At 48.5% G+C, this 18,728-nt stretch overlaps 1 protein-coding gene across 1 annotated transcript in view; it reads left to right on the forward strand.

The window, feature by feature from the left end:
• Positions 1–7,150: 7,150 nt before the first annotated feature.
• The window catches only part of POU2F3 (POU class 2 homeobox 3), a 96,213-nt gene continuing 84,635 nt past the window's right edge, over positions 7,151–18,728 (forward strand). Inside the window, exons 1-3 of the mRNA XM_056860860.1 lie at positions 7,151–7,327; positions 7,725–8,052; positions 17,175–17,243. Coding sequence (XP_056716838.1) covers positions 7,151–7,327; positions 7,725–8,052; positions 17,175–17,243 — 574 coding nt within the window. The remainder of the gene's footprint in view (positions 7,328–7,724; positions 8,053–17,174; positions 17,244–18,728) is intronic.

The following is an 18,728-nucleotide window of genomic DNA, read 5'->3' on the forward strand; positions in this document are numbered from 1 at the left end:
ACACCAAATCAGGCCTCTGGCCTATCTAACTCCCTGTTGTTTCCTCTGACTGGCAGTCGCTCTCCGGGGTCTCCGGCAGAGGAAGGTCGTCTCCAGCATCTGCTAGGTGAGGTCTTTTATCTGGTAGCGAAATACAGTTGCAAAGAACCCTCCCCAAGCAGGCTGAAATCCAACAAATGAGGCCTTTCCCAGCGTGCCATGATGGGGAAAGCTTTGCCTGTGTGGTTCCTGCCCATCGCTGCCATTTAGAGGCATCGGAGCTCTGATGGAGAGAGAAAAGCCAGCTGCCGGCTTCAAGGACCCCGGGCCGGTTCTTAGGCCGAGCCATCCGGGCAACTGCCTGGGGCACCGGAGTGGGGCGGGTACCGATTGCTCCGCAGGGGCGTGACCGGCTGCCAGCCATCAGCAGCATGGCGGGTGATGGGCTTCACCTCCTGGGCCTACCCTGCTGCCAGCTTGGTCCAAAGCAAATCCCCCACCCACCCGCCCCGTGTCAGTGCCACAGAGGTTTGGCTTGGGCATAGCTGATAGCGCAGCAGGTAAAGGGGGTGCAAAATACCTTGGACTGGCCCCGGTGTGACAGTTCTGCTTTTTGCATTCTTCCGCCTCCACTGGCTCTTCCTCCCTCCACACACCCACAATGTGCCTTATCACTTATTACTCTGGACATTCTTGGCCAGAGATTTCAGCACCGCCAACGTTTCATTTTTGAAAATAATTGTATTTTTAATTTTTGCCAAGAACTATTTTTGTACATCTCTCTCCAGGGAGAAGGAGGGGGCTGTTGGAAGGTTGTTGTTTTTTAATTACCATATGAAGTGAAACAGATAAAAACTTGAATGGAAAGTTATTTTTTAAAAGAAAGATTATTTATCATATGTAAGATGAATAAACTGATTTTTTAAAAACGAACCCTCTCCCGGGCGTCTCATCCTTCTGGTTCTACCTGTAAGCTTTCGCACAGGATGCGGTTCTTGTTGGGGCTCTGTACATCTCTCACCATAAAAAAAGAAGGGAGTGCGGTGTAGTGGTTAGAGTACTGCGGTAGCTTGAGTTCAAATTCCTGCATGACCACAAAGTTCTCTGGCCAGTCATTCTCAGCCCAGCCTACATTACAGGGCTATTCAGAGGATAAAATCAGGGTGGGGAATCATGCGTGCTACCTGAGCTACTTAGAGAAAGAGTGGGGTAAAAATGTGGTAGAGAACAAGATGAGAAGTCATTCTCTCACTAACCTGTTGCCCATACCCAGGGTGTCACCTAAAATTAATCTCCATCTCTAATAATACAAAGAATCAACAAACTTAATTTTTTTCTTTGCATCTCTCTGCCATACAAGGGACATGCAGATTCCCATTAACACTAGAGAGATTTCAAAGTCTTCCCTATGTGCATGAGACACATGAAGCTGCCTTATACTGACTCAGACCCTCGGTCCATCAAAGTCAGTATTGTCTACTCAGACTGGCAGCGGCTCTCCAAGGTCTCAGGCAGAGGTCTTTCACATAATCTACTTGCCCGGTCCCTTTAACTGGAGATGCCGGGGATTGAACCTGGGACCTTCTGCATGCCAAGCAAATGCTCTGCCACTGAGCCACGGCCCCTCCCCAAATTATTCTTTCTTTGGTTATTGATATACCACTGTTTCTGAGCATGGTGCCTTACAATGCAAAAACTGAGGCTCCAGATCTCTTACTCCATTTTTGATAAGATAAATGTCACTCTTATGCTGGGTTATCTCCACAAGGGGGAACTGCTAGACTGCATTTCCACCGCGATGCCGGTATTCATGTCAGCTGTTTGTACTCATTTTCCCTTGTATGTGTAGGTTGCTGGTATATGCTAGTTATTCATCTAAAATTTGGGCACACTTGTCTGTCATTACTTTTTTTTTTTTTTTTTGGTGGTGCTGTTCAATTATCTTTTGGAACCGGCCCCTGCAAAGTTGTAATACTTTAGAAGAAATTATTCTGAACACATGAACAACTGAAGCTGCCTTATACTGAATCAAAAGCTTGGTCCATCAAAGTCAGTATTGTCTACTCAGACCAGCAGCAGCTCTCCAGGGTCTCAGGCAGAGGTCTTTCACATCACCTACTTGCCTAGTCCATTTAACTGGAGATGCTGGGGATTGAACCTGGGACCTTCTGCATGCCAAGCAGAGGCTCTACCACTGAGCTACAGCCCCTTCCTATTCTGGCAATGTTAATGTTTGGCAAGTGAAACGGAGAGGTTTTCACCGTGACGGTGCATTCCCTTCCAAACCAGAATGTGTATGGCTGTAATTCGCAGTGGTTCTTTGCCAGTGGAAGTACCCAGGCTTTGTCGAAACTGCTCGGAGCCAGAGTTGGCTCCCGGGACTTCCTTATTCACACAGCATAAGCAAGTATACCTGTTCTGTTCTGTCAAACGCTGGAGGGTTTTTGGGTGTGTGGATTCTGTCTTGGCCAAGGGCAAGAGACTGGATCCATGAAATAGCTCCAGCATAACACCAAATGGGTACAATCCGGGGGAAAATTTACTCATACGAAGCTGCCTCACGGTGAGTCAGACTGCTGGTCTGCCTGTCTCACGAACTGTCTCCTCTGACTCATTCTCAGGCAAACACCTGTTGCTCCAGACCCTTTCACTGGAGATGCTGGGGATCGAACCTGGGACCGTCTGTTTGCAACAAAGTTGTTCTTTCGCTGAGCCACAGCTTCCCATAGTCTTGATGCTCTTCATTGAAAACCATGGGATTTGCAAAATATCTGACAATAGTGGTCTCCATGAAACGTTAAAAGGAGTATGATTTTGTGATTTTATGAGAAACTATAAAGGATCATTATATGCTCTTTAATGTGTTGCAGGTTTTATGAGATATAAGTATGTTATCGATTTGGTATCTTCTTTTTATGTTCTGTCATGTTATATTGGTTGGTCCATTTGATCTGCCGTGATGTATTGGTTTTCTGCTCAAGACCTTTGGTCGGGCAAGCTTAATAATGAAAGGAAAGAATTAGTGATTTAAGAAAAGCGTAGAACAGAGGGGCTATTTATGCTTGGAAATTAGCAGAGTGTTCCAGGCTGAAGTGCCCCGCATATTTTTTTGAGTTTTTCACGCTGCACCGTCATTCAGGAAGTGACTGCGAAACCGACGCATACCTGCTTAGCATTTCTTAAGAGCCCCTTTAACGCAACCTTTTGTGTTTGCTCTGCCGCCGCCTCGAAGAATCCCCTCAAGGAAGAATGCAAAATGACAGCCACGCATTAGCTATGCAAATGGCGATTGCTAATGGAAGGAACAAAGGAGCAGGCGAGTGGGGGGGTAGAATTTCTCCTTTTGCATCGGGACCGTGAATAGGCATTTTAAAGGTCGCATTTAAAAAAAGAGCTTTGAGCGGGCATCAAAATTGACCCTGCATAAATGGCCAGGGAGAAGTGGGGGGAAATAGAGCGTGTTTAAAAGACAGAGAACTAATGAAAGATAGGTCCAGATGCTGGAAAAGGTAAAACTGCAATTAAAAAAGAGAGGGAAGTGGTTCCCATAGTACAGGTTAAAGCTAGCGAAGCATCTCCTAGTGCTCCGTGAAGAGATTGAAAAGAAAAATACTACTGTCGTTCAGTTTAGCATCTAGGTGCTCGGTGAAAATTAGTCCTCCATGACAAATTTCTCTCCTGAAAAGTGCTCCATGACTCCATGACCGAAAAGTTTGGGAACCCCTGCTATAGATATTTGTTGTGTTGTGGGATACTATAAATGTTTCCTGCTTCCACAAAGGGACACAAGGGGGCGCTGGGCACCTCTCTATTTGTCCAGCAACCCCGGGAGGGAGAAGCTGTCGGACAGCTACCGTAGTGGACCAAAGTCCAGACCTCTGGACTGTTAACTGCTTGTCGCTGCGGTGCTGCCAGGAAGCGCCTTGGCCCCAGACAGCAGGACCCGAGAGGGTAACTTGGATTTTGAGTGCTTATGCTAACAATGACCCCTGGGTGCTAGAGGCACCAGCTCGATCAGGTACCTTTTTTAATTGATAGGGGATCCATTAGGGTTGCCAACCTCCAGGTACTAGCTGGAGATCTCCTGCTATTACAACTGATCTCCAGCCGATAGAGATCAGTTCACCTGGAGAAAATGACCACTTTGGCAATAGGACTCTATGGTACTGAAGTCCCTCCCCTCCCCCAACCCTGCCCTCCTCAGGCTCCGCCCCAAAAACCTCCCGCTGATGGCGAAGAGGGGCTCAGCAACCCTAGGTTCCATACCCTGTTGCTGGAAAAGCCAATTCACGTGATAATTCTAGCTGGTTTGTACCAGCGTGATGTTGCACTGTACTAAACGATTCCCAAAGTGACTTGGAAAAATCATTAGGGTCTGCGGTCTATACTTCTGTGTATAGCAGGGGTGTCGAACCCATTTGTTACAAGGGCTGGATATGACATAAATGTCACTTGGTGGGGTCCGAGCCATGCCTCACCAGCCCAGGTTGAGGGTGGAGTGGCTCACGTACTGGATAAGAGCTCTCAAGGGACCGGATCCAGCCCGTGGGCCTTATGTTTGACACCCCTGGTGTATAGTGTGCTGACTTCAGCATCCTGCTATGGAATTTTGCATCATTATTGTGTCGTATTAATACTTGTGCTTTGTTTCAGTACTCTATTTAGCCTTCTGGTTGGTTCTGCAACCCTAACCCTATTGCATTGTTTATTTAATGCCCCATCCTGTTGATTTGAGTGACTTACTCTGTGTAACACACCTTGAGTCCAAGTGAGAAAGGCAGACTATAAATAGTGTTAATAAATGATAGCAACACCTAGTGATCACTTGCGTGTGTGAATATGCCACTATCTATGGTATAAGTCAGCACTCCTGTTCCACTTCAAACTCAATGCTCTTCCAGCGCATTGGATTCTGCTTACATATTCAGCTTCCAAGTTTGCTTGAAAGGCCTGCCTTCAGAAATGCAACTGAACATGTGAACGTAATTTACTTCCCTTATATCCCATGTTTCTCCCCAAGGGGTACCCAAAGCACCTTACAACATCCTCCCCTTCTCCATTTTATCCTCACAACAACCCGGTGAGGTAGGTTAGGCTGAGAGAATGTGACTGGCCCACGGTTGTCCAGCGAGCTTTCATGGCAGAGTGAAGATTCGAACCTGGGTCTCCAAATCCTAGTCCAACACTAACCACTACACCACACTGGCTTCTCACGTACACATCTGCGTGAACCAATCATGCTTCCCTGCCACAGGTAAACTGGGATCTCGCTTGCAGCAAATTCCTGCTTTGTGTAGCAGAATGCAGTTTGTGGGTTGCAGCTTCCGTTGCAAACATCTAGTGAAGACGTCGGGGCATAGGAAAATACTGACCTCAACCTCTTCATCTGGATTTTCTGACGCACTTGTAAAGGGGCTTTCAGGTGCTTTGTTGAGGGCAAATTTAGCAGGCCTTTTTTCCTCTCCCGGAGTTCAGGTCATCACAATGTATTGGGGGTGGGGGAGAGACTTGCTGCTTCTCAGATTTCAGTGCAGAAGGGTCACAGTGGATTTGCATAAAGCTTATGCAGACGGTCTGCTTTGCATAATTTGCATAAAGCTTCTGGCATCTCCCTCTCAGATTGAGCTCCTGGTGTGACCAACTTCCCCACCCTGTCCTGCTTGCCCCTTTCCCTTAAGCCGCCCGCACGCAACCCTGTTTTGACTGTCACCCACTCCCCTGTATGAAAGGCCTGCCTTGACCAAGGGCCTTTAGTTCCTTCCTTGGAAATTCACAACCCACCCCCCTACCTAGCCAGCGTGGCGTAGTGGTTAAGAACGGTGGTTTGGACTCTGATCTGGAGAACCGGGTTTGATTCCCCACTCCTCCACATGAGTGGCAGACGCTTATTTGGTGAACCTGTTTGGTTTCCCCACTCCTACACATCAAGCCAGCTGGATGACCTTGGGCTAGTCACAGTTCTCTTGAGAGCTCTCTTAGCCCCACCTACCTCATAGGGTGTCTGTTGTGGGGTGGGGAAGAGAAGGTGATTGTAAGCTGGTTTGAGTCTCCCTTAAGTGGTAGAGAAAGTCAGCATATAAAAACCAGCTCTTCTCCTTCTTCTACCTGAGTCGGGACCCTTAGCCATACAACCTGCAAGTCCGGGGTACCGTCCTCCTTCCCTTCTGCCTGCTGGATCCGCAGAAGATTGAATCGATTTGGAAACAGTTTCAGGGTTGTTGAAAGAAAGTATGTCTTGATAAGATGAATCATGAGTAGGGTTGCCAGGTCCGTCTTCGCCATCAGTGGGAGGTTTTTAGGTTGGAGCCTGAGGAGGGCGGGGTTTGGGGTGGGGAGGGACTTTAATGCCATAGAGTCCAATTGCCAAAGCGGCCATTTTCTCCAGGTGAGCTGATCTCTATCAGCTGGAAATCAATTGTAATAGCAGGAGATCTCCAGCTAGTACCTGGAGATTGGCAACCCTAATCATGAGCTTCTATAATTTACTGCTACAAGATGTGGGGAGGGGCTGCATCTCAGGGGAAGAGCTTCTCCTTTGCAGGCAGAAGGTCCCAGGTTCAATCCCCGACATCTCCAGTTAAAAGAACCAAGTGACAAGTGATATAAAAGATTTCAGCCTGAGACCCCGGAGAGCCGCTGCCAGTCTGAGTAGACAATACTGCCCTTGATAGATCAAAGATCTCATTCAGTATAAGGCAGCTTCATGTGTATGTGGGGGTGGCCACGAGCATAGCTGTTTTTTCAAAAGGCTGAGATTCATTCACGGAGAACAGCTGTTGGCCATGATAGTTCAATGGAACCTCTCTGTGCAGGAGCAGCATACCTGTGAATGCCAGGTTCTGGAGGCAGACGACAGGGGAAAGCCCTCATCTTTGCTTGTAGGCTTCCCAGGGGTATCTGGCTGCTAAACCCTAGCGAGAGAACCCTGAGGTTTGGTGGGTCTGATGTTGCATCTTATGTGTGTAATAAATGACTTGCCCAGAATCTCACAGGGAAGTCTGTGGCAGAACGACATAAATGACTTTGTGAGCTGCGTTTAATACAAAGGCCAAAATGATGAAAGTTTGACAGTCACTGTGGATGTGTGCAAAGTGACGAATAGACCTACTAATGAAGCTTCAAGGCTTGGGGGCGGACAGGGGTGGAGGTGGAGAACCCTCTCCAAGCGACGATGTCTCATTCCTCTGCCACTGAGTCTCCCTGGCTCCTCGGGCAAGTCCTCGTCTCCCTCCCTCTCTGTCTCTCTGGGCTCGAGTGTCTCCATCTCTACAGATCGCTATCGCTCGCGCTGAGTCACCCCAACATCGCAACCAGACCTCCGTGCCCACGCGGAGCCGAGCTGGCGCGGGTGGGCACCCACCCACTCTCCCGCGCCTGCCTGGATTTCGGGATCCCCTGCCTGCCACACCTTCTTTGAAGATCAAAAGCCCTTTCTCGAGGATGAGCAAGAATCCTTCTTTTTGGTGCTTTGCGGCCTTCTCCCCGGCGTGCCCAGGCAGGTGCCTTGGCCTACGTTCCCCTTTTCCCAGGTGGAAGGGAAGCCAAACACGTTTCCTTAAGGAGATGAATCCGAGCTAGGATTCCTTCTCACCCCCCTTGAATTTGCAGCCCCCTTCTGACATCTGCCGTGGAGGCAGGTGCTGCAAGGTGTGTCCCCGGAGCAGGGCTCAGGTGTGTGTTTGTGTGTAGGGGGGGTGCTGGCTGCCTCCCCATTGGGTTCTGCCCCGCCTCCCCTCTGCCGACAGGCCTCGATTGGCGTTGCTGACATGCAAATGGGCCGCTTTGCATGGGCCGCCTGCCAGCCTCCTTGGATGTCAAGGATCCTCGCCCGGGACGAGGAGTGTGAGGGGGTGCGGCCCCAGCAATGTGCTCACCTGCCTCAATGTGGCAACCGGCAGTGCGCAGCCAGAGGTGCTAGGAGCAGCTGGCGGCAGAGGCAGCTGGAGGGAGAATTTTGGTGGCGGAGGAGAGAGAAGCTGGCAGCCCCACCGGGCACCACTTTTGGCGGAGGCTGGCCAGGCTGCGGTTACCTGTCGGCGAGCAGGATGGTGAATCTGGACATGATGCACGCAGGTAAGGAATCCTCTGGGAATAAGAAGGACTCTCACTGGCTTGGAGAGCTGGGGTTTGGGATGAGGCCTGGATCCCAAATGTTATCCCTTTGGAAAGACCAGGGGAAAAGTGCCTGGAGCTGTCAGTTTGCTTTTACCTGTTTGCGCTGGTATCCTCCCGTGTATGGGTGCATGTGACTAAGGGCGAGATAGAGTGCAGGGAACATGGGATTGGATGAGGTGGGTGAATTGCACAGCTCTGGCTGCAGGGGGGCATCGTGGTAGGAAGCGCAGAGATCTCGAGTGCTTCGTTTCTCCAAACTGGGAGTCTGGACCTTTGACCCGGCAACCTTCCCATCCTCCTGCCCTCAGACATCTGTGTAGTTGAGGGAGGGAAGACCTAGGTGCGAATCTCCACTCTGCTGAGTGACCATGAACCAGTCGTACACTCCCAGCCTAGCCTACCTCACAGGGTGGTTGTAAGGAGAAGATGGAGGAGGAGAAATAACATTTTCAATAAATAAATAACATACTTTATTTGAAGTGTAAGCCGCCTTTGAGCTCCATAAGGAAGAAAGGTAGCTAATAAAATGTTTTAAATAAAATAAATGATTGAAGTTGCTTTGGGTATAAATGAGAAAGGAGGAGTATAAATGCAGTGGGTAAGAAAGAAGCGTTTTCTCTCTCTGCATGCTCAGGAGTGTTCTCTTCTGAGGTGAAGCTCTCAAGTGGAGGGGGAAAAGGAGGATTCTGCAGCTAAGACTTGGCTAAGCCTTCAGCTCTGTGGAGCCTAATTGCTAAGACAGAAAAGATATTTCATAAATTTAACAAAGTGGTTGAGGATAACCCATCAGGTGTCCACACTAGCAGATGAGAAAAAGTGACTGCATCTCTACCTTTGAAAAAAATGGTGTTGCCTCTGTCTGGCCTCTCACCATTAGCCGTGGCTCAGTGGTAGAGCATCTGCCTGGCATGCAGAAGGCCCCAGGTTCAATCTCCGGCATCTCCAGTTAAAGGGACTAGGCAGGTAGGTGATGTGAAAGACCTCTGCCTGAGACCCTGGACAGCCGCTGCCAGTCTGAGTAGACAATTCTGACTTTGATGGACCGAGGGTCTGATTCAGTATAAGGCAGCTTCATGTGTGTTCATGGGTACCCCATCCTTGACAATGTCAGTGAAGAGAAAATATGTGGAAGGGAATTCTCTTCCTCACCCCGTGCCCATGTCTGTTGCCTCTACCCTCTCTGTGGCTCTGGAGATAACAAACAGATCTGTTTCTTCTCTGGTATAGTCAGACAAATCTAAAGCTGAGCAGGAAGCGGATAGACATGGATGGGTAAAAGAGGGCTTGGCTGGTTCTTCATTTTCAGTTTGAAGAAGGTCTGATAGCCATAGTTCAACTTGTGTTTGATCTGTCAAACAGGAAGAGGGACTCTGAGCATGTGCTAAGAGATTTTCTCCCACTATCAAACAATCCTTCTAACTGATATCCTGCACTCTGGATAAAACACATTTGGGGGAACATGTAGAAGCTACCAGAGACGTTTGATCCCCAGCTCCTAGAATTATAGCATCATACAGTTAGAAGATATTCCCTATAGTCATCTAATCCAAACCCTGCACAATGCAGGAAATTCACAACTACCTACACACACACACACACACACCAGTAACCCCCTACTCCTCTCATGTGAGAAAGCAAGCACCGAAGTAAGAAGTCAAGATGTGTATTGGGAAAAACTTCTGCCCTGCCACACACCGTCATGATGTGTTCAAGATACTTATCTGCCAAAGCAAACAGAGGGCTGTCCCAATGTGGTATGCCCCACACACTTCGTTACCTAGCAATGTGCATCACTCCCCATGCAAAAACACAGGCCCCCTCTCTAAACAGCAGAGTGCAATCAATGATGCGCAACGCATGCGCAGTTGGCTTCACAGGCGTAATGACATACATCTTCAGTTGTGTGCCCCTCCCCTATTCATTTATTTATTTTTCAGACCCAGTTATAATCAATCTGCTATCTATTGGGGACAGTATGATGCATACGTTTCCCCACTGGAAATAAAAGACAGTACAGATCTTAGCCGCATCCCTAGCAATGACCCCAGGGAACGATGACTGACTATGGGCTTTCATGGCTTTCTTGGGGTTTGTCTGGCTTTTGAACAGGTTGCTTCATTTAGACCTATAGATCTGTCAACATACTTGCAATGTCATGCATTTATATCTACATGCAACATTTCAACCACAATCCTTGGCCTATTTAAAGGAGAAAGAAATTGCACTATGGGGGCAGCGGTTTGCATGGAACGGGTAGCTTGACCTTCAGCTATCAACTCGGTAATGCAGATATAGTAATGCTCACCTACCTTACAAGATTGTCGTAAGGATTACAACTCTCCAATACAACATGGAGAGAGTGGACAGGGAGAAGCTTTTCCCCCTCTCTCATAATATCAGAACATGGGGGGGGGGGTCATCTGCTGAAGCTGGAGGGTGAGAGATTCAAAACAGATAAAAGTAAGCATTTCTTCACACAATGCATAGCTAAATTGTGGAACTCCCTGCCCCGGGATGTGGTGATGGCTGCCAAGTTGGAAGGCTTGAAGAGGGGACATGTTCATGGAGGAGAGGGCTATCCATGGCTACTAGTCAAAATGAATACTAGTCATGATGCATACCTATTCTCTCCAGTATCAGAGGAGCATGCCTACTATATGAGGTGCTGGGGAACACAGGCAGGATGGTGCTGCTGCAGTTGTCTTGTTTGTGGGCTTCTCAGAGGCACCTGGTTGGCCACTGTGTGAACGGACTGCTGGACTTGATGGGCCTGATCCAGGAGGGCTTTTCTTATGTTCTTATTATCATATATGTGATGTACTTCGAACACTGCTGTCTAAACTGTTCCTGTTGGCAGTAGAGGATAGAACTTGCAATAATGGGTTTAAATTACGGGTGGAAAGGTACTGACTGGATATTGGGGGGGGGGGTTACAGTAAGAGTAGTTCAGCTGTGGAACTGGCTGCCTAGGGACATGGTGAGCTCCCCCTCTCAAGCAGTGGTTGGATTAATACTTATACTTATCAGGGATGCTTTAGGCTGATCCTGCATGGAGCGGGGGGTTGTACTAGATGGCCTGTGTGGCCCCTTTCCAACTCTATGACTGTAAGTATAATAGTGTTTGGGTCGGCACTTCTTATCATGTGTTCTAGGGTCCAAAATCAGTGGTTTTGGCTGATCACCCCCATACCTCTCATGGTAATGGAAGAAATGTTGAAGAACATATCAATGGCAGGGGGGTTGGTTCTGCTTTCTCAAAGTTCCTACCTAGGACCACCAACCTCCAGGTGGTGGCTGGAGATCTCCCGCTATTACAACTGATCTCTGGGCGATAGAAATCAGTCCCCATAGAGAAAATAGCTGCTTTGGCAATTGAACTGTATGGCGCTGAAGTCCCTCCCCTCTCCAAACCCCGCCCTCCTCAGGCTCCACCCCCCAAATCTCCAGGTATTTCCCAAACCTGAGCTGGCAACCCTATTCCTTCCTCATTCTTAGGGTTGCCAATTCTGGGATAGGAAATTCCTGGAGATTTTTGGGGTGGAGCCTAGGGAGGGCGGGGTTTGGGAAAAGGAGGGGCCTTAGGGTTGCCCACCTCCAGGTACTAGCTGGAGATCTTCTGCTATTACAACTGATCGCCAGCCGATGGAGATCAGTTCCCCTGGAGAAAATGGCCGCTTTGGCAATTGGACTCTATGGCATTGAAGTCCCTCACTTCCTCAAACCCAACTCTCCTCAGGCTCCACCCCAAAAATCTCCCATTGGTGGCGGAGAGGGTCCTGGCAACCCTGAGGGGCCTCCGTTGGAGTATAATGTCATAGAGGCAACCTTCCAAAGCAGCTGTTGTCTCCAAGGGAACACTGATCCCTGTAGTCTGTAGTAATTCCAAGAGTTCTTCAGGCCCCACCTGGAGGTTGGCAACCCTACGTCATGCTGGGGAGGCACCTCACGTTGGGTTTTCACACTGGAAAGCAGCTGGCCTCTTTGGCAGCCCAAACAGCCACAGAGGCATCTGAAAAGGAAGGACCTTCTCTTTGACTGGGTAGCAAAACTTTCTCGCACCGTCCAGCTGAGGGCAGGAAGTTGTGTGGGAAAGCTGGCAGGTGAAACCTGCTACATGTGGTAATAAAACCGGCTGCCTGGCGTAAGAGCTTGAGGCCCAGATCCCTCGTTTGCTTGGGCTGACTCGATGAAGCCATCTGAGGTGCCTTTACAAGCCACTTGTGCTCCTGCAGGGACAGCCAGGGAAATTCCCATCTTCTGCAAAAAAAGCTGCCCACCATTGTGACGTGTCAGAAGCAGGAACCGTCTTCCCAGGGAAATTTGCTCCTGCCAAATCGGTTTCCTAAACCACATCGCCAGCAACCCCATCAGGTTGACAGCTTCGGGTCTGAAGGCATTTTTTACCACCAGGAATCTGTAGACGATTGGCTGATTATGCGCCATGTGATGCCCTAACCTTTGCAATTAACCAGTGATTCTTTGATGTTTAATCCAATTTAATTATAACTGGCAGGCTGGCAACAGTTCCAAGTATCCCTATCAGGGCTGTGCGCTCTGCATCGGGGCCGCGCCATACCAACAGCATGCAATCGCCAGATAAAGTTTATTTTATTTCTTTGTTGGTTGGTTTGTTCCAACTATCTTATAGCCCGACCTCCCCAGCAAAAGCCGGACTCAGGGTGGCTCACATAAACAATAAATATACAATAAAACTTCATAAGCTCATAAAAATGATGCATTAAAACAGCCCTATAAAATAGTAAGAATCGCATCTCCCCAATGGCGCATTGAATTGTGGCATAAGGCCGCAGAAGGGCCTGCAGGCAGTTCAAATAAGGTGCGGAGCCTGCCAAAAGATGGAAGCATCCAGGCATGGTGGAGTAGGGTAGGGAGGCCAGCATTGATAAGGGAAACCATAGCTGGCCTTAAGCTAGGGTTGCCAATCTCCAGGTAGTAGCTGGAGATCTCCTGCTATCACAACTGATCTCCAGCCGATAGAGATCAGTTCCCCTGGAGAAAATGGCCTCTTTGGCAATTAGACGCTATAGCATTGAAGTCCCTCTCCTCTCCAAACCCTTCCCTCCTCAGGCTCTGCCCCAGAAACTTACCACCGGTGGTGAAGAGGGACCTGGCAACCCTAGTTGGGAAAGTCCTGGAGATTTGGAGATGGAGCCTGGGGAGGACAGGGACCTCAGTGGGCTACAATGCCATACAGACTCCAAAGCTTCCATTTTCTCTATAGGAACTGACCTCTGTAGTCTGGAGATCCCCGGGTCCCACCTGGAGGCTGGCCTCCTTATCGCCAGAGTCCATGAGCTCAGCAGGTGATGTTTAAAGCTTGTTCACATGTGCAAAACCACATCTCAGTGCTGCAATGTGCAAGCAATCAACATTCATGTGAGAATTGCCCCGCAGAGTTTTGTGCATTTAGAGGACCCTATGTCTGCCAAGTTTAGGTCCTAATTTTCTCTGTCTGTTGTGAACCTCAGCCATGGATTGAAATTCTTTTAAGTGCAGTCTGTAAGATGCCACTGGAATTCTGTTTTATTTTTGGTCCGTGATTTCAATAGCCCAGGTCTCTTTTATCCCTTCTGTGTTTGGTACATGGGATGATGTCATGTCTTTCTTTTTTTTTATGATTTAAATCTTAAGCTCTTACAGGAGTCAGTTCCAGAGGGTTGGCCTTCTTCTTGCAGCCAAAACAGTTTTTTAAAAGTCTTGTGACATCTTAAAAACCAATGCATTTATTGTGGCACAAGCTTTCATGCACACTAGATTTTAAGAGGCATGAAATGAGAGCCAGTGTGGGGTAGTGCTTAGGAGTGCTAAATTTGGATCTGGAAGGCCCGGGTTCAAATCCCACTCTGCCACTGAAGTTGGCTGGGTGACCTTGGGTCAGCCGCGCAGTCTCCCCCTAACCTACCTCAGAGGGCTGTTGTGAAGATACAGTGGAAGAGAGGAGAACAAAGTGTGCTGCCCTGAGTTCCTTGCTGGAAGGAAGGGATAAAAATGAAATAAATAAATGTCTGCAGTGCACAGAAGTTAGGGTTGCTAACTCCAAGTTGGGAAATTCCTGGAGGTTTGGATAATGGAACAAGATATCCTGCCTAGTGTTCTGCCAACCCACAGAGGTTGGCAACGCTATCAGGGACTCTGTGGCCTTTTATGCAGGGATGTTTCCCGTGGTCACCCCCACTGACTGCTTTGGGGCTTCCTTTTGATTATGCATGCTTTTTCTGCCCATCAGAGGTCACCTCACTCTCCCCGCGCGTATTGCTTGCACTTTCCAGATTCTGGCTAAAACAGCGTCTGGAAAATGCAGGCAAAACGTGCAGGGAGAGCAAGGCGACCTCTGATGGGCGGGAAAAGCATGCATAATCAAAAGGAAGCCCCGAAGCAGTCGGTGGGGGTGACTGCAGGGTAGGGTTGCCAGGTCCCTCTTTGAGGTTCTTGGGGCAGAGCCTGAGGAGGGTGGGGGTTGAGGAGGGGAGGGACTTCAATGCCATAGAGTCCAATTGCCAAAGCGGCCATTTTCTCCAGCTGAACTGATCTCGATCGGCTGGAGATCAGTTGTAATAGCAGGAGATTTCCAGCTAGTACCTGGAGGTTAGCAACCCTACTGCAAGGAAAGTCTCTGCATAAAAGGCCTATGTCAGCCAGTCTACAGGTCTGCATCCGGGTTGGTACAGTTGTCCATAGTTCTGGCCTGACCCAGACAAACCCTTTCATGATACCGGCAAAAGCATGAAAACCATCTCACGTGTGTCTATTTCACTGTTGGTCCTATCTTTGAAGTGGCCCAGAGTCATACAGTTTTAAGACAGAACTGGCCTGCTTCTTTCAGGTTTCTTTGTCAATCTTGTTTCCTTAAGCCTTGAAGGCTCTTTGGTCATTCTCAAACTCCTTCCGGTCTTATTGTGCACATGCAATGGAAAAGTTGCATGGATTGTCTCCTGCCTGGGTGGAAAGAACCATTAAACAAGGCAACCTTCAATGGATTCAGAGCGATGTCTCTTTAACGGGGAGAACTCACCTGGCTAAACCGCAGAGAACACGCGTGGAGCGTTATAAAAGTGTTATTAACTGATGCAAATTGCCTTCCAGTACTGAAAAAAAAGGGAATTGGCTACTGGGAGCTTATGCAAATTGCCTTCAAAAAATTTCTCCCTCCAATTAGGTTGCAAAGAGTTAAAAGTGCTTTTGCCACAGGGAGGGGGTGTGCAGGTGTATTTAAATGCTCTTTCTTTCTCTCCTCGATTCTTTGCTTGGACTCTCTTCACGCAAAGAGTTATGAGAGCACCTTGAGAAAGAACATAGGCCTCCAAATTCCTTTTCGGCTGATGCTGGTGAAGACTTGGGGGTCCCAAACGGTGGTGGCAGGGAGCGTCCTTCTCAGGGTAAATTGTTTAAAATTCTAACTGAACACTCTTGACGTGTTGGCCGAATGTTAATGAACGAGGGGAAGGCGGCTTGGTTGGTTTGCTTGGCAGGCTAGCACCCCATCTGTGTTTATGGACATGAAAATGCAATGGAAATCATCTGGGAGGAGATGACCCAACAGGAAAGGAGCCCTCTTCCATTGTTCCAGCTTCTTTGCAGCACCGCAGTGAGGAAATTGAGCTTTGAATTGAAGGGTCTGGGTTCAGATGTCGCTCTGGCGGAATGTCTTTAGGCGACTGGTTCATTCTCAGTCACGATCTACAATATTAGTGATTAACACTGGCCATGAACAGGCCCCATGAGGCAAAATGCCTTTATAATTTAGGTTGACACTGTGCAGTACAAAGTGTTTGGGGATACTTAGACTGGCCTACCGTGCAGGATTGTTGTAAGAAATGATGAATGTGACGAACTTTGAAGATGAGTGCTATGCACATGCTCATTGTTAGGAGGTAAGTATTATTCTGCTGCCGTTTTCGTACCAGATCCTTTTTCAGTGAGTAAGTAAGCGTGTATAAGTACAGACTTCAGCCATCCTATACAGTGTTGTTCTCCAGCCAGTTGGTCCTGAACCAAAAGTAAGCGTGTATAAGTACAGACTTCAGCCATCCTATACAGTGTTGTTCTCCAGCCAGTTGGTCCTGAACCAAAAGTGGGTTGCATTGCCTGTTCTTCTGGGTCCCAGTCTTTTGCAGTGTTATCCATTTCTGTGTGCTGATTTGTATATGCTCACCATACCCAGTCAATAGGACTTGTGGGTCACAGTCACCGTGCCAGAAAGTTGGGAACCATGGCTGTACAGAACCTGACGCATCATCCAAGTAATGACCATGGGGTGAGGCTGTCAAGGTTGGCCTTCATGGCTGAGAAATGTGGCAGGCTGGTTAGGATACAGGTGCAATTGAAAGCTGGGCCAGTGTGGTGCAGAGATTAAGAGCTGTGGTTAGGAGCGGTTGACTCTAATCTGGAGAACCAGGTTTGATTCCCCACTCCTCCACATGAGCAGTGGACTCTAATTCTGGTGAACCGGGTTAGTTTCCCCACTTATCCACATGAAGCCTGCTGGGTGACCTTGGGCTAGACACAGTTTTCTCCTAACTCTCTCAGCCCCACCTGCCTCACAAGATGCCTGTTGTGGGGAGGGGAAGGGAAAGTGATTGTATGCCGGTTTGAGACTCCTTAAGATAGAGAAAATTGGAATAACAACCTCCTCCCCCTCCCCCTCCCCCTCCTCTTCTTCTTCTTCTTCTTCTTCCTCCTCCTCCTCCTCCTGAGCCGCCCCGACCTGGCTTTCTCCAGCTTCAAGAAGGAAAGTCCTAGAAAGACCTTGCCCTTTCCTCTTGTTTTTGCCTTTCCTCATCTCCATCCCTCCTTCCTGAGCAGTGGTCCAGGAGGTGGATGAAGAAGACGCCAGAGAGGACTCAGAGTTGAATGGAAGGGAGCGGAGAGTACCAGGCGGCAGGAGGAACCTGTGTGTTGCCTGAACTTATGAATATTCCGGAGTGTGGATGTGTAGGGACCAGGAATTTGAAAGTCTGATGGCTTATCATGATTGCGTACTCATTGATGCCATTCAGTGGAAGACACATGGGCCGAAGATTGTGGCCTGCTATTAAAATCAGCGTGTGTCTCGTTTCCAGATATCAAGATGAGCGGCGATGTGGCAGACTCCACAGAAGCACGCAGCAATGGCACTCATGCAGAACCTGGTAAGAGCAGAGTAGTTGTGTTGTGGGGTTTCTTCCTGGCATCTGTGGGGCGGAGTTGTTTTTTGTTGCCCCACGAGGTCGGAGCAGAACCGACAGGTTGAGATTAAATCCAAAAGAGATTTTGGCTAAACATTAGGAAGAACTTCCTGACAGTTAGAGTGGTTCCTCGGTGGAACAGTCTTCCTCAGGAGGAAGGTTTCCTCCTTTGGAGGTTTCGAAGCAGAGGCTTGATGGCACATCTGACAGCAATGTGGATTCTGTGAACTTAGACAGATCATGGGAGGGAGGGCGGGCAGAAGGGAAGAGCCAGTGCTCGGTTCTCGTGGCCCTTTCTTACATGCTCAGGGTAATGACAATCGCCACTTTGGGATCAGGAGGCAATTTTCCTCCAGGACTGATCGGCCAGAGATCCTGGAGGTTGTTTGCCTTCCTCTGGGCTTAGAGCAGGGGTCACTGGGGGAAAGTAGTTGTGAATTCCCTGAAATGTGCATGGGGTTGGACTCGATGATCCTTGGGGTCCCTTCCAGCTCTGTGTTTCTATGTGTCTCGATTCCAATGGGGCATTTGGTGGTGAGAATTCAATAAGCGGGACGCAAGCCAGCCATTGCAACATTCGCAACACTGAATTACAAGATTTGTGTCTCTTGAGAGAAAGAAAGGGAGCTTGAGAAACATGTTAAGCATTCTGATCTGAACAATATCTCTTTCCCTTTGAACTGAGGGGTCTTCTTACACCATGCCAGAGCTTTCTGAGCCACAATTTCAGAGAGTGGCCATGCTGACCTGCAGTAGAAGAGCTCGATTTGAGTCCAGTAGTACCTGAGAGATCGACAAGATTCTTGGGGTATAAGCTTTTGAGAGTCAAAGCTCCCTTTGTTGTGTTTTTGGTAGAGGTCTGAGTAGGAATATGTGATTTTCAGTTTTAATTCCCCACCCCACCCCCATTGCTTTATTTTGCACTGTCTGAAACGTTCAGCAGGCATTTGAAAAGTGGATTTGCAGAAATCGTACAACCTCTGACAAATTAAGAAAGTATACCTCCCATCTCCTTATGGGAGCCAGCGTGGTGTAGTGGTTAAAAGCGGCGGTTTGGAGCGGTGGAGTCTGATCTGGAGAACCCACTCCTCCAGATGAGCAGCGGACTCTAATGTGGTGAACCGGGTTGATTTCCCCACTCCTACACATGAAGCCAGCTGGGTGACCTTGGGCTAGTCACACTCTCTCAGCCCCACCTATCTCACAAGGTGTCTGTTGTGGGGAGGGGAAGGTGATTGTAAGCCGGTTTGATTCTTCCTTAAGTGGTGGAGAAAGTCGGCATATAAAAACCAACTCTTCTTCTTCCTCTACTTCTTATTGCATCATAAGTCCACATATGTAATAGTGGCCCTTAATATTATAGGTAAAGTTGGCACCTAAGAAAGCTGGAGCCTCCACACATCTCAAAATAATTCCTGAAAGTTCTGCCTAAGATGCTTTTGCTATTTG

Source organism: Euleptes europaea, chromosome 14, assembly GCF_029931775.1.
Source record: "Euleptes europaea isolate rEulEur1 chromosome 14, rEulEur1.hap1, whole genome shotgun sequence".
Lineage (NCBI taxonomy): Eukaryota > Metazoa > Chordata > Lepidosauria > Squamata > Sphaerodactylidae > Euleptes > Euleptes europaea.